We start from the raw sequence: 23,285 nt of genomic DNA, 5'->3' as shown, positions 1-23,285 counted from the left end.
CTACAGATCCACAGCTCTGTAAAGACCCAGCCTGGGTGAGCTCCTGGGTGAGAAAGATAATTAAGGACCCGTCGCAGTCTCTGAGAGGGCCGGGCGAGGGCTTTCAGGGCTGGCTGTCCCTCTTGACTCAAATGTGTTGCTGCTGCCTCTGGGCTAATGGCTGGCGGGCGCTTCCTCATTGGTCACTGAGTAGGGCTGTCTGGATATCTTCAGGGGCTCAAGCTGGAGGGATCTTCCCCCACCCCCTTTCAGCTGTCAGCATCTCAGGAGCTAGAGCTGGAAATGAGAAGGAGCCCGCGGGTCACGGTGGCCCAGCCTCCCAGAACGGCAGGAGCTTGTGTACTCAGCCTTACTACCCTCTGGTCCTCAACTGCAAGGCACTTGTTCCTGCTTCAGAGGACTGGATATTGGTATCCATACCCCGAAGAATGCCTGCTCTAGTGCCCAGCATCTTCCTTTCAAAGTGATCACCCAGTAAACACACTGGAAGACTAAGGAGCTGGGGGCTGGATGTACAGTGCAAGTGTCTGATTTTGGCTCCGGTCATGATCTTGGGGTCCCGGGATCAAGCCCCACACTGGCTCCATGCTTAGCAGGGAGCCTGCTTCTCTCACTCCTCTGACCCCTACCCTCCCCGCCCCCTGACTTGTGTGCACTCTCTCTCTCTCTCTCTCTCTCTCTCAAATAAGTAAATAAATAAGATCTTTTTAAAAAATGAAATTGAAGGGCGTAGTGATCAATTGTTGCAGGGACAGGAAGCTTGATAGGAAAAGTGGTACATGCAACATACAGTCTATACCAGCCCAATGCAGATCCTTTTGCTGTATAGACTGGTCTCTTCACTGTGCCCCAGTCACCCCTTGGAGGGCTGCAACTCTGCTGTCCACCCAGATCTCTTATCAATTCGAATCTTACCTGTCCTTTAAGGTTATGCTTTGTCTCTTTGTCTTTGGGTGGGCCTCCTGAATGCCATGGCCACTGTAACTTGTTTTTGGCAGGCTCTTCCTGTCTATACCCCTGGTCTACACCACCTGAATAGATACCTTACATGGCTGCTTGGGTGCTTTCTATATTTTAGTCTTGTCCCTCCAACTAAACTATAAGCTCTTTAGCAAGGTCATCATTCTTTTTTTTTTTTTTTTTAAGATTTTATTTATTTGAGAAAGAGAGTGAGAGACATAGAGATCACAAGCAGGGGGGAGGGTTAAAGGGAGATGCAGACTCCCCGCTGAGCCAGGAGCCTGATGTGGGACTCAATTCCAGCACCCAGGGAATCATGACCTGAGCCAAAGGCAGAAGCTTAACCAACTGAGCCACCCAGGCACAAAGTTCATCATTCTTGAATCCTCACTCACCTGTTCCTACCCGCCCCACCCCATCCCTGCACAGCAGTGTTCTGCATATGGTAGGTACTCAATAAAATCCTTACTGAGAGAATGAATAAGCGAATAAATGAATGCATAAGGAAGGAAAAAAATGATGAAAAGGAGGGAGGGAGGGGGAGAATGAAAAAATGGTTTTTGCAAAGGCTGGCAAGAAGTTGCATGGCTGGTAAAGTTAGTGTCCCCTCCTTGCTCTTCTTTCTTACTCTTCCACCATAAAAAGTGTCTTTTTGAGCAAACCATGACACGAGATAAGGGAAATTTTCAAGCAATATACAATAGCCAAGAGCTATAAATATTTATTTATTTATTAAACACTTACCTTATTCTTATTTGTTTTAAGATTCATTTATTTGAAAGAGAGAGAGCCCATGAGAGGGGGGACAGGCAAAGGGAGAGACAGAATCCTTAAGCAGACTCCCCACTGAGTGCAGAGCCCGACGTGGGGCTCAATCCCAGAACCCTGAGCCCCTGAGACCATGACCTGAGCCAAAACCAAGAGTCTGATGCTTAACCAACTGAGCCACCCAGGCACCTCTTACTGTGTTCTTATGATAGTTCCTGCCCTTAGGCTTACATTTAGCTGGGAGATAAAAGCAGCACACACAAAATCTCCAGGCAGAATGACCTAGTGGCTGGGATCCCAATGGGATATGGAACAACTATTGGGAAAATTACCTACAACAATGATATTTGTAAATATATAAATTTATCTCCATTTCTTCATCTGTAAAGCAGGCACGCATCCCACAGAACATTAAAAGAATAAATGTATCTAAAACTCTTGGGATAGTCCCTGTTGGTAGTCAGGGCTCAGTAAACATTACCTATTGTTATTATTACTAAAGATATCAAACTTCTATTGCATTTCTGTTCTGAGTCGTGTTGCTAAGAACTTCAGGCACTAGATTATCCTGGCTCCCTCTTGACTGTTGATTTCCTCCTTCATATTTTATCGTTTTCACTAGCAAATAAACAGGCCCATCTTTCTCCCATCCTTAACCTCACGTCCTGGATCCCACAGCGGCATGTGGCTGCCACCCCAGTTCCCCATCCCCTTCCTTCTCAAGCTTCTCAAGAGTAGTCTGTGCAGTTCCCCTTTTCTTGTCTAACACACATCTTTGTTTCCCTGAAATCCAGTGTTTTCCCCCTTCTCCCAACTGGGAAGGATCTTATTAAAGTCTTGTAAAGTCCTTGCCTGTAGTCAGGCAAGGCAAACTGCTGTAACAGATATCTCCCAAATTTTAGTAATTTAACCCAATCCAGATTTATTTCTCACTCAGTTAATGGTTCACTGTGATGTGGCGTGGGCAAGAGGGGAGAGGGGGCTCTGGTCCATTCAGTAACTCTGAGACTCAGACTCTTTTTCTCTGGTGGCTCTGCATTCCCGGGGACCTCAGAAGCCTCTGGAACTAGCTGCCAGATAAAGGGGAAAAGAACTTGGAAGATTGCATGGGAAAATACAGCAGCCAGGCCTGAAAATGGCTTATTATCACTTCTGCTCACATTCTCTTGGCCAGAGTTCCAGCCAATGTCCTCACCAGTCTTCAGGGGAAGCTGGAAAATGCAGTTTGGCTGTGCCCAAGAGGAAAGGGAAATGGTTTCGTGAGGACATGCCATTATCCTTCCTACAGCCCCCAGGAACTTCAATGCTGCTACAGCTACTGGATACTTTTGGTCTTCATCTTACTTTTTTAGCAGCTTTCCAATAACTGATCATATCTTCCCTCTTGAAATGTTTTTCCCTGTAAGCCATCTTCTTTGTTTTCTTCCTTCCTCTGGCTAAGTCTTCTCAATCTTTGTTGCAGATTTCCCCTTCTCCTCTACACAGCTTCAGAATGCCTGGGGTGGAGAGCTTGTTCATCCTGAGACTGGGTTCTCCCTCTCTCTCTCTCTCTCTCTCTCTGTCCCTCATTCTCCATTCTTCACTCTTGGGGCTACAAATAATCTGTAAGCTGAGGACTTTCTGGTGTATATCTGCATTTTTGACCTCACCTCTGAGCACTAGACTCATATGCATTGCCCAGGTGATGTCTTCATCAAATATTTCACCAATATCTCAAACTTAACATTACCAAACTGACCTCACAATTCCTTCTACCTCCTACCTCCCATCTCCCACAACAGATCCTTCCCCAAATTTCCCTTTTCCCGTGTCCATTTACCCAGCTGCTAAAGCCATATCTTAGGAAGTGATCTTGGTTTATCATCCTCTTCCTCCTCTTCTCTTAACTTCCATCTTGAATCCATCAGCAAGACCCATGAATTCCATGTTCAAAATGCATCTAAAATTCACCTCTTTCTCTTCTACAATTCCACTCCAAGACACCATTACCTTTTGCCTGGATTATGCAACAGTGGCCAAACTGGATTCCTTATTTCTATTTCCTCCCTCACACCATTCACCACATAGCAATGAGGCTGTTGTTTGCAAAATGGAGACAGCCTTGTGTTACTTAAACTCCTTCGGGGGCTCTCAACAACACTCAGCATAAAATCCACACCTTTTAACCTGGACCGCAAGACCTTGTGTAAGGTGACTCCTGACTTTACCTCACGCTGCCCTTCCCCTTGGGGATGGAGGTAGAAGATCAGCCAATGTATTCAAGATGATGTCTCCAAAGAGCTTACAGTCTGCTTGGGAGCACAGATCCAATTCCAAAAAAGCATCCTAGCAAAGAGCCATGCCAGGTAGTCACTATTTAAATATAAACCCAAGTGATGTGAGTAGAAAGAAGTATAGGGAGGCTTGCAGGATAGCTAGAGTGGTCAGGGCCTATACTGTTCACCACTGTGCTGAGTGCGTTTGGGATACAGGAGAGAGGCATACAGTAGGGATGAATAAATATTTGTGGAACAGGGGCGCCTGGGTGTCTCAGTGGGTTAAGCCTCTGCCTTCGGCTCGGGTCATGATCTCAGCGTTCTGGAATCGAGCCCTGCATCGGGCTCTCTGCTCAGCAGGGAGCCTGCTTCCCCCTCTCTCTCTGCCTGCCTCTCTGCCTACTTTTGATCTCTCTCTCTCTGTCTAATAAATAAATAAAATCTTTAAAAAAATTTGTGGAATAAATGAATGACATGATTCCTGACTTAGTAGAGCTCACAGCTTGGTGGGGGAGGCTAATAAGTAAACAAATATTTGGTCATATGCTATATGATGGTAGGGCCATGTATATTCAAGGTATTTCTTTTTCTTTTGAGAGAGAGTGTGTGTGTGTGTATGAGCAGTGTGGGGGAGGGCAGAGGGAGAGGGAGAGAATCTTAAGCAGGCTCCACATCCAGCGTGGGGCTGATCTGGGGTTCGACCTCATGGCTCTGAGATTGTGACCTGAGCCAAAATCAACAGGAGGACACTTAACCAACTGAAATACTCAGGCATCCCCATTCAAGGTGCTTTAAGGGTACATGGGCAGGAAATGTCAGCTTTGCTTAGAGACGGGTCAGGAAGACTGCAGATAAGGAAGGGAGACTTAGCTGGAACTTGAAGGATACTTAGGGATGAGTCCAGAGAGATGAGCAGGGACTGGTATCCCAGGTTGAAGACACTGGAGTACAGATGAAAAGTGGGGCTCTTTCTTGATGGGGGCTATTAGAGTGTCAGATAAGACAATATGTAACCAACTATCAAACTATATATCACAGACCACAAGGACTTTGTGAGAAGGTAGAGGTGTTGGTGCAAGAAATTCAGGCTGGCTTATGAGTGGCAATTTGACACAGATTTGAATCACTACTGGGCCTTAAAATGTAAAACCATGGTCTAAATGGAAGGCAATATAGTAAGAAAGGTCGTAATTAATATTAATGAGAAGACGGTCACCGATGATGAGACTCACTCAGGGAGAGCAGAAGCCAGGATGATGGGGAGGTATGTTAAGTGCTCCAACAGGCCACTCTGTCTGGCTCTGCCATGGTGAGGGGCGGGGGCAGGGGAAGGACCTGATGACTTTATGTGGTCTGGAGCAGGAGGCTGCCCTCTCTCCACCTGTTCTAGCTGCCGCTGTCCCAGCTCGTGGTAGAGGGCTGACCTTGGGAAGAAGCCCTCCTCCCTGCAAGGCCATCAGTGCTCCCGGGAAGACTGATCCCCAGGAAGGGTTGCTTTGCCTGAGTCTGCGAGGGTGAAAGCCTGGGTCTCAAATATTTGCCCCTCCTTGCTTCTTCCCTGCCAGGATTCTGCAGGGGTGAAAACAGGAAGATTTGGGGATGGTGGTCTACAGGGCTGGGGCATTCAAACTGAGTGACTGTCTGCCTGGAAAACAGTTTTTTCCAGGGGGATCTGGGGGATGGGAAACACTCTGGACCGCTTTGGTGGAGGGCAGGCAACTAGAGCAGGGTGGCCTCTGGGGTGGGGGGTGGTCCTGTCTCCCTTCTCTCCTTTGGGGAAGTACAGAGCATGTGGGTGGTCTTAGGTCTCTCTCTTTTTAAATTCACCAATCCACCCCCACCCTGCTTACTACCCACCTGTCTCATCCTAGTGGTCTTGATCATGGTGGTGGGGGTCTACGGTATCAATAGGTAATAATAATAAAGGTAACCTTTACTGAACCAGCTACTGTTCTACTCCTTTAGTCTCTGAACAACTCTGAGACAGGTTTAGGCATTCCCATTCTTCACAGGTGGAGACTGAGGCTCAGATAGGTGAAGCAATTGCCCAAAGTCATACAGATACAAAGCTACAGATCTGGGACTGGGACCAGACGGTGTGGCTCCTGGAATCACCTTGGCTCATGAGTTTTAGGGGTGGCCCTAGGAAAGGGAACAGAGGTCTCCCAAGACTCTGCAAACCAATGGAGAATGAGGCCAGGATGCTAGCTAATAGCAGAGTTCACTTTAGGTTCTCAGAGCCCCTGGTCAGGGATTGAGGAGTTGAGCTCTATCATGTGGATGGGGGACACTGGGCAGCACCATACACTTTCAAAACCTGTTTTCTCATCTGTATAACTGAAGGGTAATTGCTAATCCATAGGGATACTGGGAGGAGAAAGTGAAGGAGCACATGTGAAACGCCTGATGCATCAAAGTGGGGTCCAGTAAATAAGCTCCTTCTCCCCCTTCTCCCCTGGGTGCAGTTTGCTTCAAGCTAGCCTCAGTACAGATGTGTACTGAGGGTCTATAGGTACCAGGTGACAGATCTTATGCTATGCCCTGGGGAATACGCCCACGAAGCGGGAGCATCGTGGGGTGGGGTGGGGAAAGGACCCAGGGTGACCAGAGAAACAAAATGGATTTTTAAGTAACCCACAAGAACACCATACCTGAAAAATGTATGTTCTTCTCAAAGCAACAGCCTCAGGAGGGCACACGGTTGTTCCAGAGATTCTGATGGTTGCTGAGTACCGATATCAACACTTGGACTTTCTTCCCAGGCCTCTCCAGGTGCATTCCCATGTCAAGCTGGGGGACCGCTAGAGCTTTAGGAAGATAGTCTCAGAGAAGGCAATGCCCAAAGTCACACAGCTCCTCAGAGTGAGAGCAGAGCCAGAAGTCCAGTATCCAGGAGCCGTCCCCATCCCTCCTTTATCCTCACATGCTGCACTGGAGATGGATAATTCTCTAAATCCGCTGTCACCGCTTATTCAAAAACTTTGGCTCAGGATGGCTTTGGACTATTTTTTCTTTATTTTTAAAAAAGATTTTATTTATTTATTTATTTATTTATTTATTTGACAGAGCGAGAGAGATCACAAGTAGGCAGAAAGGCAGGCAGAGAGGGAGGGGGAAGCAGGCTCCCCGCTGAACGGGGGGGGGGGGTGGGTGGGGTGGGGGGGGCTCCATCCCACGACCCTGAGACCATGACCTGAGCTGAAGGCAAAGGCTTAGCACACCCAGCCACCCAGAAGCCCCTATTTTTTCTTTAAATACTTAACTAAACCCACCTCAGTAGGAGGGAGCCAGGCATGTTCAAAGAAAACTGGATCTGCCTGGTAGTGGTGGGCGGGGAGTGGGAGCTGGGGGTCCCAAGGTTACCACCAAGTGCTGGGTGTCAAGGATTTGCATCTAAATGATCTTTATACAGATGATAAGAGCCAATGATTTGGTGGAAGAAAGGGGCCGAGGCTAATAAACTCTTCTATCATGGCTTTGGGATTTTCAAAGAGTGAAAGAGACGGTGGGGTGGTCTTCTGGAGCTCATTTAACAGCTTGACGTTCTCGGGCTAGGTGTGCGAAACACCTTCCAGAAGCAAGATTTATTTCATTCGGAAGTAAATTAGGAGGGCTTTCAGAGTCTTTCGTTCCAGGGACTCAAGCTTCTGAGTCTGAGACTGAGCTTCTCCTGGACTTGGTGGGTTGAAGTCTGGTCCCGCTTGCAGGCAAGGGGGATGGATTAGGTCCTCCCCACCCCCCCCCCCCCCCCCCCCCCCCGGCCCCCCCGCCAAGGACCTGGCCCACACTGGGATTCCGGGAACCTTCGAGACCTGACGGCGGTGCCAGTCCACGCGTGAGTGCGCGCGTGGGCGTGTGTGTGTGGTGGGTGGGAGGCGCGCGAGGGTGGCCGCCGGTGGCGCGGAGGCCGGGGATGCGCCCGCTGCGCCCACTTGTGGCTCCTGGGAGCCGAGGAGGAACCGCGCCTTTGCCGCCTCTGCCGAGGACGCCGCGGGATAGGAGGAGGACCGAAGGCTGATGACATGAGGGCGCCGTCTCCCGAGTGATCGCAGAGCGCTCTGCCTCGCCGCCTCCGCCGCTCAGCCCCGGACTCCTTACGTCAGGGTAGCTGGGTCCCCCCTCCGCGCGGGAGCCAGCGAGCCGCGGGAGAGCAGAGCAGAGCAGAGCGCGCCGCGGAGCCGGGGCGTCCTCACTGCGCGCGGAGCCCAGCCGAGCCCCGCCGAGCCCCGCCGAGCCCCGCTGAGCCGGGGAGGAGGCAGTGCCGCCGAGCCCGCGCAGGACGCGGCAGCAGCACCCGGCGCTCGCCAGCAGCCGCCGCCCGGACCCCTGGGGCGCCGGGCTCAGCCTGGGCGTCCCCCGCCATGCGCGCCGGGCTCCGCGGCTTCCCCGAGCAGCCCCGGCGCGGTGGGCACCGGCACCTGGGCCGAGGCGCCTCTCGCTAGAAGTGGTCGGGCTTCCGGAGCAGGGGGTCGCCACGTCGGGGACGCGGCCGGGATCCGCGGAGTCGGCCCCCGAGCGCGGGGAGCGGGGCTGCCCGCGCCGCCCCACCATTACCTCCCCCGGCGGCAAGGAGGAGCTGGTGGCGGTCGCCTCCCGGCTGTGGCAGCGGCGGCGGCGCGCCTGCCTGGCGGCCGTCGGCGTGCTCCTGGCCATGGCGCTTGGGCTGCTCATCGCCGTGCCGTTGCTGCTGCAGGCGGCGCCCCCCGGCGCGGCGCACTACGAGATGATGGGCACCTGCCGCATGATCTGCGACCCGTACGGCGCCGCACCCGGCGGGGGGCCAGCCGGCGCCAAGGCGCCGCCGCCCGGACCCAGCACTACCGCGCTGGAAGTCATGCAGGACCTGAGCGCCAACCCTCCGCCCCCTTTCATCCAGGGACCCAAGGGCGACCCGGGGCGACCCGGCAAGCCGGGGCCGCGGGGGCCCCCTGGAGAGCCGGGCCCGCCTGGACCCAGGGGTCCCCCAGGGGAGAAAGGCGATTCGGGGCGACCCGGGCTGCCCGGCCTGCAGCTGACGGCGGGCGCTACTGGCGGTGTCGGGGTGGTAGGTGGCGGAACTGGGGGCGGCGGCGACTCCGAAGGCGAAGTGACCGGCGCGTTGAGCGCCGCCTTCAGCGGTCCGAAGATCGCCTTCTATGTGGGTCTTAAGAGCCCCCACGAAGGCTACGAGGTGCTCAAGTTCGACGACGTGGTCACCAATCTCGGCAATCACTACGACCCCACTACCGGCAAGTTCAGCTGCCAGGTGCGCGGTATCTACTTCTTCACCTACCACATTCTCATGCGCGGCGGCGACGGCACCAGCATGTGGGCGGACCTCTGCAAGAACGGGCAGGTCAGTCCCCCTTCACCGCCGCCGGCCCCCGCAAATCCCCGCAGACTCTCCTCCCCATCCCGCGCCCCAGACCGCCTGGGAGACCAGACTCCTTTCTCCCCACTCGCGAGCGCCCGGCGAGCTCCGGGAGGGAGCGCGCCGCAGCATCCAGCTTCCCGGTGCGCCCCGGTTGCGTTTGTCCGAGTGTAGCGCGGCGGGCTGTGCCCCAAGCGCCCAGAGACCCCGCTACCGGCACTTTCCAGCTACTAGCGCACCCGCCAGCAGCCCCGCGGACTCCTTGGAAACCTCATCCTTCTTTACCTCTCCCTTTGCGCCCCCGTCGCCCCTTTGCCCTCCGGTCTTCTTTCTTCGCGGCCCTGGTCCCCCTAGTTCTCCCCCTTCCCCGCTGGGTCAGGGTTTATGAAGCCCCCTCTCCCCTTCCTTCCGGGACTTGACTTGCCGGCTGCCGAGAGGAGGGGACCGGAAAGGAGCTGGCCAAGTTGGAGAGACAGTAGAGAGGAGAGAGAGTGAGAGAGAGAGAGAGCGCGAGCGAGCCTGGGTGGGAGTGTGGACCCTGGAGCCGCGCGCGCGCAGAAGGCCTGCGGGGGTTGAGGGTCACCATGTGGGGGTTGGGCAAGGCCCAGGCGGGGGTCCCCGGACCCACCTGCTCTGGCGGCTCGCCCCCAGGTCCGGGCCAGTGCCATCGCTCAGGATGCCGACCAGAACTACGACTATGCCAGTAACAGCGTGGTGCTGCACCTCGATTCAGGGGACGAGGTGTACGTGAAGCTGGACGGTGGGAAGGCGCATGGAGGCAACAACAACAAATACAGCACATTCTCGGGCTTTCTTCTGTACCCGGATTAGCCGCGCTGGGAGCACAGGCAGAGTGGCTTCAGGCCGCCCTGCACCCGTGGCCAAGAACTGCTCCCTGGATGGAGAGGACCACTCTGCTTCATGACACTTCCTGACATCAACGGAAAAGACGCATCCCTGCTGTCCTCCCTGACCCGCTCTGACCTTAGTGTGTCTGCGACTCACCTGGCTCCATTCTGGGCTGTCCTCCTGGTCCTTGTCCCCTACCTGGGGAGGTTGAAGGGGATGCCCGAGTGGTGAGGTGAGTGTGACCCCGACCCCAAGGTGGAGGCAGCTCAGTTCAGACTTCACAAACCTGATTGGACTGGACAGGCCTGGCGGGAGGCCTGACTTTCCAGTCCCCCTCCTCCTCCTCGGAGTGCCCTGAGAGGGAGGGCTCCCAGCCCTGGTCATGGAGGTAGGCCAAAGTGAGCAGGAGCTCCTTGGGGCATCCTTCTTTGTGACCCAAAATACCTGTGCAAATTTCCCTGTCCATCAGCCAGAAACCACCCGCAGCAGAATCCCAACAAATGGAAAATTATCCTCTCCACTGCATTCCCGAGTCAGACCCACCTTGATGCATTAAATTATGTTTTTAGACTATGATCTCCGACTCTCTCTTAGCGTGGCCCCAGGGCTGGGTGGTGGGGGGGAATGGGGGCAGCGGCTCCAGACATCCTCCTTGGCATAAAGACCTTAACTGGGCCCTGCGTAGCCTCACCTACACCCTGCTTGCTAGCCACCCAGACCCTGCCCTCTGGGGTGGGTGAAGAGACATGGGGAGATGGCAGCCTCCCTCCCCTGGGCTACAGGACCCCCAGAACCTGAAGAGCCCAGAGGGAGGTGGGGGAAAGTTAGAGGCCTCTGGATAGGATAGCCTTGTAGGAGAAGGTCAAAGGGAACGGAGGGGAAGAGGAGGCATGCTCTTCTGCAAATAGGAGGGATGAATGAATCACCCTCCAGCAGGTGGTCTCTGAGATGTTTAACCCCTAAAAGGAAATGCAGAAGTCCTCCGCAGACGTACACCCACTCAGGCACATAGTACACTCAGCACAGGTCCGTTTGCTCGCAAACCAGCTAGATCCACATCTCAGAAGAGCTGGTAAATGGAGATAATTCTGTGAGCCCTCAGTTCCCCAAATTCACCCGGAACCCCGTGTTGAGATAGGCACTATGCAGGAGGGACAGCCCTTTTCTAGGGCCTTCCCTTCCATTTGCATGGTGGTACGAGTTCTGAATGTAAGTGCTTTTTGGGTCTCCCCTCTTTACTTCCCTTCGCCATTCCACATTCAGGAGTTAGGAAAACACCCCATGTGGCTTTGATTTTTTTTTTTTCTTTTTACTCGTTTGTTTCGTTTTTAAATCACGGAGTTCTGATCAACAGTAAGTTATCTACAAAATAACCAGCTAGCAACCTGTTAGTGCTTACTGAGCTCGTTTTGAGTGGTTGTTTGAAGGGAAATGTGAATGTGTGCACAGAGGTGAGCCCAGAGCGCGTGGACCTGGGTAAAGCTGTAAATACGCACAAGCAGCCATCATGCAGATATAATGTTTTGGCTGTCATCACTTATCCAAGTGACACATGTGCACACACATACACACCCCACCACCTCTCCAGTTCCAGACCCAAAGGGAACCCAGTTCCCCACCTCTGCCCCAGCGTAACCCCCTTGATTTTGGAGCCCAAACCCAGCTGAGCCCTGGAACTGGGGAAGGCAGAATTGGGGCCCATCTCCCGTTGCATACGTATCAATTTCTCATGCTTTGTCGATTGTATCATCCAGAAATGCGATTAAAACCAAATGTCTGAGACCCAAATGAAGTCTAATTGCTATGGATCTGCAATCCCCAGTGGGCCCCTAATCCTTTTTGACTTATTCCTCCCCTTCCTCCGATGAGATGGAGCTTAGACACAAAGCCCTCGGTTTAAATTTCAAAAATTAAAATTGACATGCAGCGGTGGCTTTCCTGGGAGCCGGAGGAATTTCTAAGGAGGCGCCCGAGCCCAGCTTTATCCTCTGCATTAAGAAGCAATTTGTACTTCTAATAAAACCCCCACCACTCCCCTTTGGTGGCCGGGCAGTGGAAATGCCTTGCCCGGGTCTGGCTGTTCACGACACTTAGACAAATTTGAATCTGCGATTCCTCCATCGGTATTCCCTGATGCAACTGGGCTCCTTGCAATTCTAATTCAGCGGGGCTGCCTGGAGGAGCCGCCGGAAGTGTCAGCTGCTAAGAGGAATAGATTGATGAGGTGGTAGGCTGGAGGCAGGAGCTCACCCGCCCAGGACAACCTCTCTCTGTGTCTGCACGCTCCCTGTGTCCCCGGCAGGCCCCTCCAGACTCCTTCAAGTCCACGATCCCATGATCTCTGGAGGGCGCCCTGAGATGGAGGCAAGGAGGGATGGGGACACCAGGCCTCCCCCCACTGCTACCTTGGTGTGCTATCCATCTTGGGGTGCTTGTGGAATGTAAGAAAACTTTTGCCCCACCCGGACCCTTACACTCTTGTCTCTAGTTGAGTATCATTACAAGTACCTGTTGTACTTAGAAAGTATTGTCTTAATTTCCTAATTGCTTTTGGGTCCATTTTCTAACTGCGTTCTAAGGATGGTATTATCCTAACGGCATCTCCCAGGAAGTAGGAAAGTTCTTACTCTGCTCATCTGGGAGGTGGGGAAATTAGAGCTCCAAGAGGTCCAGTGACTTGCCCAAGTTCACAAAGCTAAAAGACCAAACCGGGACTTGACCTCCAGGCCGAGCCTCTGCCCAGCTGCCCAGAGCAAGCATATCCACCTCCCAGAGTTCACAGGCCTTTGAGAAGAGATCAAATGGGTGGGAAACACTTCCTACCCTTTCTTACATCCTCTGATGGAGGGAGTCTCAGCACCCTTCAAAAGGTCAGGCAAGAAGAGCCAGTCATGCTTCTTTGGCCCAAGGGGTCCAGAGAGCACCCCAGACGGAGGGTTCCACTCTTGAGGATAGGCTGAACGTGCTGGCCTTGGGGACCATGTTGATGGCCCCATAGGACCCTTAGGTCACCAACTCCAAATGCTCCATTTAGACCTAACTGTCTCCATCAGCAACCTACCACGCCCCTTCTCCTTAGGGTCTCCTGACCACCTTATCTTATAATGGCTCTCCCCTCTCCCTGTTGGTGGTGGAGAGGGGCGGCACCTTGCAGGTGTACTGAGCACGACTGTCCCTGATTGGCAAGAGGCCACTTTCTTTATTCCCAGAATTTACATCTATGTGGCTAATTATTTTTAGGACTGCCTGAGTGCATGAGATACACATCCGGACCTGGAAATTCGGATAGAAGTTATGCCTTCCGCTACATTTTCCTCCCATCTGTGTGAGCAGATGGTGCTCTTGGACACGTGAGACAAAGCATCCAGGTCCCCCTCTGTGTGGGGCTCTGATGTGAGTGTAGAAGGGCCATATTACGGAGACCAGTTCCTCCAGACTTCACTGATCATGCAGTCCCATTGGACAAACATTTTTTGAGCACTCACACCCAATCTATGTGTTTGACTTGTGAATAATTTACGTATACTACTGTCAATCCATACTTTAAAAAAATTTCTAATTTTTTGTATTCATATTCATCGAAGGATCTCTATATTCAAGTCAGTAACTTTCTTCCAGCTGGCTAACCAAGTTTGGGGGAAAGGTCTCCTCTCACTGGAATGGAAAGAAACAAGGGTTAATCCATGTGTTTCCCTTTGAGTTGCCATTTTTCCAGAATCTTAGGCAAGAAAATATGTTCTTTTATGTGTCACAGGTAAGGCTGCACACTTTAATTCTTTGCATGCATACCTTCAATCCCTACTTTAAGTATTAGGAATGCTTGATATTTCTCTCTTTTTTTTTAGATGAAAAATACATAAAACTCGAGTTTCAATATTTCCTTTTTACCCCTGATTTGGAAACTCTGATGTTGGCATCGGAACCAAGCCATGGGATCAGGATGGGCCCAGGGTGCAGGCTCTTGCTCATGCCCCTCTGAATATTGGGGAGGATGAGCTTGGCAGGTGAACGTGAGGAATTTTGGAGGGAGGTTCTTGTCTCTTGTAACTGTCATATTCTGATTCCTTTCAGTGAATGGGAAAACTCCCCAGAGGTGCATGGATCAGAGCAGCAATCACAGAAATAACATGAGCACTAGTTTTTAAAAATATGTTTTACCATAATAATTTCAAAAATATTCAGAAGAAAACAGAATAGTCCAAGGAGCTCTCATGTGCCTGTCATGGAGCTTTGACACTCACCACATCATAGCCATCCAGACAGAACGACAGTTCTCCTTTAGGAATACCTTTGACGTGCCAGGGACTGGTGCTAGGGTTTGGTTGTTTCCTCACAACACCCCTGTGAAGTAAGGATGGCCATTAGCCCCACTTTGCGGGGGAAACTGAGGCTCACAGAGGTTTGGGGGTTTTTATTTGAGACTCCCCAAGGATAAGGCCAGGAATGCCACTATGTTCTGTTTGACCCCAGAGCTCAAACTCTTTGGGGAGTATGGACAGGGCAGGGAGGTGAGATCTTACAGACAAACTGCGGTCCGGGCGTATTGATACAAACAAGACTTCCCATCAAACACTCCGAGAGGGATGCCATGTCAGAGCATTTCCCGGGAGGCTCCCTGCATGTCTGCTTTCCTCCCGATATTGCCATCAGCTTGTATCCAAAATTTCTCATTCTCTCCCTTCTCACCGTTCCCTACACCACTCAAGCTGCAATTGGCTTCCACCGTTCCTTCAGGGCTCGGTTGGCCAGTCACTTCCACAAGACCCCGGCCTCACCCTGTGCCCGAGGGCTTTCTCTACTCCCCTTTCCTGACAGTCCAGAGAACCAGGACCTTCCCCACCATGGTGCTGGCCATGCTTCTGTCATCACTTTACAGTTTGGTTTTCTGCCTTTCCCATGGACTATAGGCTTTGCAAGGATAAAACCATCATCCATGTGGATCGCCACTGAGCCTCCCACCTCTCCCCAGTGCTTAGAATGGTGCTTGAGGGGTGCCTGGGTGAGTCAGTGGGTTAAGCCTCTGCGTTCGGCTCAGGTCATGATCTCAGAGTCCTGGGATCAAGCCCCGCATTGAGCTCTCTGCTCAGTGGGGAGTCTGCTTCCCCTTCTCTCTGCCTGCCTCTCTGCCTACTTGTGATCTCTCTTTGTCAAATAAATAAATAAAATCTTAAAAAAAAAAATGGTGCTTGTTACACAGTAGGTGCTCAATAAAAATTTGCAAGATGGCTGGCTGGCCAGCTGGATGGGTAGATGGGGGAACCCTGGGGGATCCTGAGAGTGTAGATTTTGAAAAGACTTCCACTGGCATGTCTGACTTTATAGTGGAATCAAGGAGATTTCCCAGCAAGCTGAATACTGCTCTTGACCAATTAGTCCCCATCTGCCTCCATGCACCGGCCCTGGGTTTGTAGGTTTGGATGAATGGGACAGACTGTGCAAAGGAACACTGAGTGCAACATTCAAGGCCATGGTTACACCTCTGGAAATCAGCAGGACCTTCCAGGTGACATGAATTTATGACCACTGCCACACACTGTGGCATTTGGACTGCTTTAAGGTCCCTCCCCAGAACCTCCAGGATGTCTGTTAGCCTTCTGGGGCTGCATGCGCAGCAGCCTCTCTTCCAGTGGGGTCCCTCCGTGGGCACTTTTCTGTCAGGATTCTTCTATTTTCTCCCAGTGAAAAACCCCATTTGAAAAATTGTTGATGTAAGACACGCTTGCAAAGAATGTAAACAGTATAGAGAAATAGGAGACGGAAAGTCAAAACTGCCCCTCTCCTGCGGCCATCTCCTTCCCTAGAGGTAATTTCTGCTAACAGCTTGATTTGTATCCTTCCCGACTTTGCAAATGCATGTATGTGTGGTTTTGTTCATAAAGACTATAAAACTTCAAATACCATTCTGCACCTGCTCTTTCCCTGAACCATCACTCCAGAGCCGCCCTCGGTGGGGTTGGGGGGTGCAGCCTGTGTGTCTTGTCTCTTTTGACCAAGGTACATGCTATTGTTCCGCAGACAATGAACTCAGGTTACTAATAACAGATCTGCCTCCCTTTGACCTATCAGCCCTTTCTGGCATTCCTGCTCTGGCGGGGGATGGCGGGGAAACAGCAAACAGCCTCTGCTAACCGATTGCTCTTCCAGGTTCTACCCTTGTGTGGGAAAATCCCGCCTCATGTTTGAAGCATAGAAATGAGGACTGTATCCAGTTTGTAGATAACTCAAGCGCTTCCCCTCCTGTTTCCGCTGGCTACCTCCTAACCTCTGATCTCCATCTAGCAGCCCCCCACCCCTCTACCTGGGACTGCGTGAACGGAGGGAAGAGGTGAATTCCAGCCCTCCCTGGTTGGCTCCTGCTGGCACAGGGGGAAGGAAGGATGCTCCAGGCTATGTGTGTGAGCAGGGGCAGCGGGGAGACGCCTGGCTCTGGGCATCCTGGTCTCCAGTTAAGACAGTCCTTGGCTGCCACCTGTGTTGCTTCCAGCTTTGGACCTTGCTCGAGATGTGACATAGGGGAGGGAGGGAGAAGGTTGGTGGAGGCAGCATTACTGGACTCCAGGGGCTCTGACCGTGCTGGAGGATTTCCTAGAGAGAATATCACCCTTGGTTTTGACTTCTGGGCAGCCGATTGGCAGAGCTGCAATTTTTTTTTAAAGATTTTTTTAAAATTTATTTATTTGACTGACGGAGATCACAAGTAGGCAAAGAGGCAGGCAGAGAGAGAGGAGGGAGCAGGCTCCCTGCTGAGCAGATCCCAAAGGCTGGATCCCAAAGGCAGAGGCTTTAACCCACTGAGCCACTCAGGCACCCCAAGTTGCGATTTTTTTAATGATGTGCATCTGCTGGCCCACATGGGCCTTTGGGGGAATTCGTAAATGACATCTCTTACTTTAGGTAGATGCAGCTTTTTTGCAGTTTCGCAAGTGCGGTTTTGTGAGTGAGAAGCTTTCAGGGACTCGGCACTCATTGGGTTGCTCAGCTGTGTACCCGGGTCCCCAGGCCTGAGGTTTGGAGACTGGCCCCCTTCTCTTTTGCCTTCCTCCCTTGCAGTTCCTGTGTCCAGGGCTGGGTGCTGCGGCCTCTCCCCTGTTCCTGTTCCTGGGTAAGGGAAGAAGGCAGGGCGGGTGAAGCATTGTCCTCTGATTCGTAGGAACTCCCGGCCAGCCAAAGAGACTGACCCTGGCAGAGGGATGCCAGGCCACACTGGGCATCTGACGTGTGCTCTGGAACTAGCCCGAGCAGTGGGCAGCAACTGCGAACATTAAAATAGCTCAACCCTTTAAAAGCAACCAGGTCATGGGTACAGTCTGCAGGGGGGAAAAAAAAGTGGTTTTAAACTTTTTTTTTTTTTTTTTTGAGCTGAGCCCTTTTTCTGTCTTATCTTGATTAATCTAGACAAGGAAGGAGGTGAGGCTCAGCAAGTGAAACAGCTCAAAAGTTCACAACAACTCTGGGAGATGCGTGAAACCGAGGCACGAAGAGAGGGTTGGTGATTAGCTCAAGATCACACAGCAAGGTGGTGCCTCAGATTTTAAGCTCAGGTGCATCTGATTCAAAGGCTCTATAATCTATAATCCAGTGACTGTCTCTCACACTGGCCCACTGGTAATCTGAGGTTTGTGTATAACCTCTCTGAGCTACAGTTTCCTCTTCCATAAAATGCCACCGATTTCATAAGGCTAATGGGGTAATGAATGAGCTAATGGGCATCAACTATGTTAATGGGAAGTGCTCCATAAAAGTTAGTTATATCCGCATTGAAACATTTTTTTTTTTTCTTCAAGTCACTTTTTACCTGTACCACTGGCTACTTTTCTAAGCTACTGCTATTCAGTGGAACTCAACAATAGTCTTTGAACTTGGATTCAAATTCACCTTCCCCATAAACTGGCTCTGTTAGACTTTGACAGTTTTTTAACTGGCTAAGCCTCACTTTTCCCGTCTGTAAAATGCGGCCAGTACTCCTACCACATGGATGGTCAGGAGGAGTTAATGAGATGTTATAACATAAGATGAGGCACAGAGTTAAGTGCTTGAGATCTGGGGATGGTAGGCATGTTAGGGACTGTTCTCTTCTGTCTGAGTGGACACATTCCAGGAAGCACCAAACCAGGGCTGCTTAGAATGAGAAGAGGCAGGATTTCAGTGTCGACAGCTGGTTTCTATGAGCGCGTCAGTGTCTTAGGGGCTGCCAAGGGCTTGTCCCAAACACGTCTGCAATCCTTTCAGTGAGCCTGTGAGGTAAGGATAATTGCACCCATTTCACAGATTCGGAGGTGAGAGGCCGTTTTCAGCAGTCATAATTTAAAGCCAGAATTCAAACCGGGGCCTTTTCCACGGTTCATGGCTTGGCCTCCCAGAGAGAAGGCACCACGTGGTAAATGGTGCCTGGCCTCGTCCCTGTGTGTTGGTTATGTATGCAGTGATCCTATGCAGAGCCTGTTGGGGCTCCCTTGTTGACTCCCAGGCTAATAAGCCACTGCATAATTGGGCCTGAAGCCATGAAAAATCTCAAGGCTCTGCTACATGAATATGCAAACTCCCACCGACGCCCAGCTCTATCGCAGCCGGATGTGAAATTGACAGGCACAGCCCAGTGGCACAGTAAGAATACCCACTAATCCCTGCTAAAGCTCCAAGGGCTGGGCTGGGGAGAGGTTCATCACAGCCCATTCGAGAGGGTACATGGAGGGCGTGCAACCCAGGCCTTGGACTCCTGCAAGTCTTGTCCTGCCTCCAGGAGATTCATATGGACCTTTGGAAGGCTGATTTCTTCCTTCTTTCCCCAGCTCCAGGATGCACGCCCCAGAGACACAGACTCCGCTGGAGAGCATAGAGTCCAATGGGAGACGTCTGATAGGAGACGTCCGCCGGCCTCCAGACTTTGAAAACCAGTTTGCCACCCATTCTATTCAAAATGTGCCCAGTCCCTACCCACTGTGTGCCCAGCACTGCAGCAGGGGGCCTGGTGGCTACCCTCTTTCAGTCTGGGTGGTGACAGGAGTAAGGATTGTCAATGACAATAGCAACAGTACTCCTCCATTGTCCAGTACCTTCTGGAAGGTGCCAGTGATTAGTGTTGGCCTCATTTAAAACTCTGTGGCCCTGCAACATGGATGTTACTCCTTTCATCTCACAGCCGAGGGTACTAAGACCCGAGAACTTAACTAACCCATAACACAGACCCGTAGCTAAGGAGTCATGGAGCCTGAGTTCGAGCCCAGATCTCTCTAGCAACTGAGCCCCTCCTCTGCCCCATCGAAATGCTGAGGTGTGTGGTGAGACCATGCCCACATGGGGAAGGTCTTCTCAGATGGCTGCCCTGGTACAGGGGATTTCCATCTGGAAGTGAGAGAACCTGGGAGGGACTGGAGTGATCAGGAAGGCTTCCTGGAGGTGGTGACCTCTGAGTTGGGGTTTGCCATCTAAATCATAGTCATCATCCTTATGAGGCTACAGTGGGTTTGAGCAGAAAAGACTCATGCTAAAGGTTTGCTGGTTAGGTTTTCATTCTTCAAAGATTTATTGATTGATCTACATTGAGTTCTGTGGTGGGCCTGGGGTCGAAACTGTCCTGAGACTTGACCCAGTCCTACAGAAACTCTCAGGGGAGAAGAGGAACCAGAGTGGGGCCCAGGGCAGGGAACCTGTCACCTGGGGCAGTGAGGAGACCTCAAGGAAGACGGAGCCCCTGAGCCCAGCGTGGGGCTGGGAGATAGAAACAAAGAGGCTTGGAGTCTTCCATCTCTTGGAAGGCAGGATTGAGGAGGGGGGCTAGCAAGAGCTTGAGGTACTATTCTGGTGGGGAGGGACCAGCATGGGCAAAGACATTGGAGTGGGGCTAGCTACTGGGAGGGGTCTCGTGGAGACTTTTGGTCCCCGTGTGTGTGTGTGTGTATGTGTGCTGCACATATGGAATGTGTGTGTTGAAGTAGTTGTGATTTATGTTGGAGGATAGAATATTGCAGGTTTATTGTGGCCAGGACGCTTGTGAGTGGGATGGGGTGTGTGTGTATGTGGGTGCTTTTGTATATGGGGAGGGGGTGGACAACAGCATCAATTGCAATGCTGCTGTATCTGGTCCAGAACACCCATTTATGGGGCCCTTCCTACCCCACATTGGAAAGATGGAAGATTCGCATGCTGTTTGGTCATTCCCCTTGGCCACCAACACACGTAGTCAACTTTGTGGCCGCCTATCTTGGAAGTGTGTTTGGAGTTTGTTTTGGAGGATGGGCTGGAGGGTGGGGTGGGGTCCGAGCCTGAGGACTGCGGGATGGAAGAGGTTGGGAGAATCGATAACTCAGGGCAGGGGCTGGGGTGTCTAAGCGACCCGAGGTCAGGATGTCCCGGAAACACTGTCGCAGATACCTGGGTGAGACCCAACAGCAATTTAAGGCTTGGATTTTACTTGATATTCCCCAAAGCACACTAGCAGCTCTTGTCTGTGTTGTTTCTTACCCAGTGGTGAGATTATGGAAAGCTCCTTCACATTTTATCCCTGTAATTACCCTGGCATTGACCAGTAAAAGATAAGATATGGTAATGAAGATAGGTTAAGATAAACAAGATAAGTTAAGATAAAGGAATGCCGGCTCCAAGGCCACACAGCTGGTAGGTAGTTGTACTAGGTATGGCCGCCCAGTCAGTCCTATTGGACTCTGAGAGCTTTGGTTGGCTCAACGGGAGAGGTCTGGATGTTGTAGTCATGAGGGAGGAGGGAGTAAAAAGGCAGATTCCCACCCCTGTTTCAGGCTATTTAGAGCAGATCCTTTTCATTTATCCCAACCCCCGCATAACCTTCTGGGTATAACCAGTAGGTCAACCATCCACCCATCCACCCACCAACCACCCATCATCCATCTACCTACTTATCTGTCCATCATCCATCCATCCAACCATCATTCATGTGCATACCTGTATGCCAGGCCCTGCCTCGGTGAGATGATCTCTATCTGAAAGAACTCCCAGTCAAGTGGCAGAGCTTCCAGAAGCCTCCATCCACTCCTTTCTCACTTCCTTGAAATGGCTCCTTACTGAGAGAGATGGGGGGTAGAGCCCTTTGCCCAGCTCATCCATCAGTGAGCCCACCTAGCAGGAAGCATGGCAACCTCTGATGGGTGTACTCCTAGGCAACTGGCATCGGAGAATAAACTGTTAGCCACCAGTGAGGCTAAAATTGTGAGGCAAGATCAGCCTCCTGCAAATTGGTGAGGTAGCCAAGGATTCGGCTCCTCTCCTGAGGCAAAACCCAAGGTGTTTCCCGCCACGTCTGCAAGACAGTGAGTGCCTGGGGCGTGGCATGCCTCATGCCTCGAGTTTGGTTGCATCATGTGCCCTGGGAGCCCTTGCTTGGCCCATGGCTGCAGGCTGTCCCCTTGGCTTAGCTGGCCGCCATTGCCGAGTGGGAAGTGATGACCGTGGTTGGCATGAGCCCCCCATTTCTGGAGGGGTATGTCACAAGTCCTATACTCTGGTCATGACTGTGTTGGGACATCTGGCTGCTGAAGGAGAAACTCAGGGCTGTGTCTTTGGCTGTTAAGCTGCTAACTGAAGAGGGGAGCTTCTTGAGGAAATAAAGAAGCAAGGCCAGCACCTAGCCTGGTGCACCCGAGTCTGGGGCCCAGGAGGGGAGGCACTTTCACAGCTGAGCTCCAGGACCGAGGAACATGACAGCCTGTCTCTAACATGCATGTTTTGGGGCAGCTGGCTAACGAAATCCCCCCGCTGCTTTCTATCACTGGAATAATGGGGCTGCCAAGTTAGGGACCCTATGTTAGCCCCCGCCCTTAAACAGCCAATAATTGCTTTCACCGTGTGAGGGGACCCCAGCTCATGATTGTTTGCTGGAGGCTGCTGGGGGCTGGGTTTCCCTAAATAATTTTCCATTATTCGCAGTCCAGGAGGTGGGGCAAAGGGAGTCTGAGCGTGATCGAAGGGCGGTCAAGCACGCTCAGCCCCTTGTTTGGTAAACCTCCCAGGTCTTCCTGCATTTACAGGGTGACATCCAGGTCCCACAGCTGGTGGGCTGGAGGGGTGCGACCCTGCCATGTACCTCGCAGCCCACCTCTCCCCACGCACTGTAGTCAGATGGAGCCTCTGCTCCCCCACATGGAGGCTCTTTCTTGCCTCTACGCAGGCCCAGCACCAGGATGAGGCACAAACATCAGCGGGCGCTGAGAAACCTCCAATTAAGATAAATACTTTTAATACAATTTTAAAATCTCGAAATCATTGCAATCCGCGGTAAACAAAATCTGAAAATTTTAAATAAAGGTGCCGTCAGTTCAAGACATGGAGCTTATCTTTTTTCCTTCAGGGCAGATTCTCTATTCTCGTTTTATCCCAGAGGAGCACCAGGTTGTGGAAGGGGCGGGCAAGAAGAGGGAAAGTGGAGCCCTGAGATTTCGGGGATGGAGTGATTGACTGCACTAATCTTAATACGAAGAACCCTCCTGTCACTCACCATCCATTGTTTACTGAGCACTTCCTGTTTACTGAGCACTTCCTCGCTGCCCCGTACCATGCTTCACGTTTCTGATGTCATTTTTTTTTTCCCCTGCAGAGATGGCGTGACGACGCTTCTTTCACAGATTTGGAATCCGAGGAACAGAAAGGGCAGGCAGCTTACCCAGAGTGACACAGCTGTGTGGGGGTGGAACCTGAAACTGAAGCCCAGATCTGACTCCAAGGCCTCCTTTAAGACATCAAAAGACTCCCTCTTTAATTAATTAATTATGATTAACACATGATGTATTATTTGCTTCAGGGGTACAGGTCTGTGAATCATCAGGCTTACACATTTCACAGCACTCAACCAGAGCACATACCCTCCCCAATGTCCATCACCCAGCCACCTTATCCCTGGCCCCCCACCCCCTAGCAACCCTCAGTTTGTTTCCTGAGATAAAGAGTCTCCCTCCTGATCCCATCTTGTTTCATTTTTTTCTTTCCCTACCCCTCATAACCCCCCACTCTGCCTCTCAAATTCCTCATATCAGGGAGATCATATGATAATTGTCTTTCTCTGATTGACTTATTTCACTCAGCATAATACCCTCTAGTTCCATCCACATCATTGCAAATGGCAAGATTTCATTTCT

The 23,285-nt window shown here is 51.7% G+C and overlaps 1 protein-coding gene across 3 annotated transcripts; it reads left to right on the top strand.

Moving 5' to 3' along the window:
• The first annotated feature begins 8,634 nt into the window (after nt 1–8,634).
• On the top strand, nt 8,635–10,164 carry LOC111145544 (complement C1q like 2). Of its 3 annotated transcripts, none has more exons than XM_022500473.1 (3): nt 8,635–8,986; nt 9,032–9,318; nt 9,985–10,164. In XM_022500473.1, exons 1-3 carry the CDS (start codon nt 8,635–8,637, stop codon nt 10,162–10,164), a joined length of 819 nt encoding a protein of 272 aa, XP_022356181.1. The 3 variants fall into 3 exon arrangements, with proteins under 3 accessions (XP_022356181.1, XP_022356189.1, XP_022356172.1); XM_022500481.1 differs by having other exon boundaries at nt 8,635–9,016; nt 9,065–9,318; XM_022500464.1 differs by having other exon boundaries at nt 8,635–9,318.
• The last annotated feature ends 13,121 nt before the right edge of the window (nt 10,165–23,285 follow it).

Source organism: Enhydra lutris, unplaced genomic scaffold (assembly GCF_002288905.1).
Source record: "Enhydra lutris kenyoni isolate GAN:26980312 unplaced genomic scaffold, ASM228890v2 scaffoldscaffold1, whole genome shotgun sequence".
NCBI classification, from domain to species: Eukaryota; Metazoa; Chordata; class Mammalia; order Carnivora; family Mustelidae; genus Enhydra; species Enhydra lutris.
Note: the sequence above shows the minus strand (reverse complement) of the source record. Positions and strands in the feature narration are given on the sequence as shown.

What these genes read in the sequence shown, in the direction of transcription:
- LOC111145544 (XM_022500464.1), top strand. Translation starts at nt 8,635, where the DNA reads ATGGCGCTTGGGCTGCTCATCGCCGTGCCGTTGCTGCTGCAGGCGGCG. An exon ending in ACCTCTGCAAGAACGGGCAG is followed by an intron (nt 9,319 to 9,984) that starts GTCAGTCCCCCT and finishes GCTCGCCCCCAG; the next exon opens with GTCCGGGCCAGTGCCATCGC.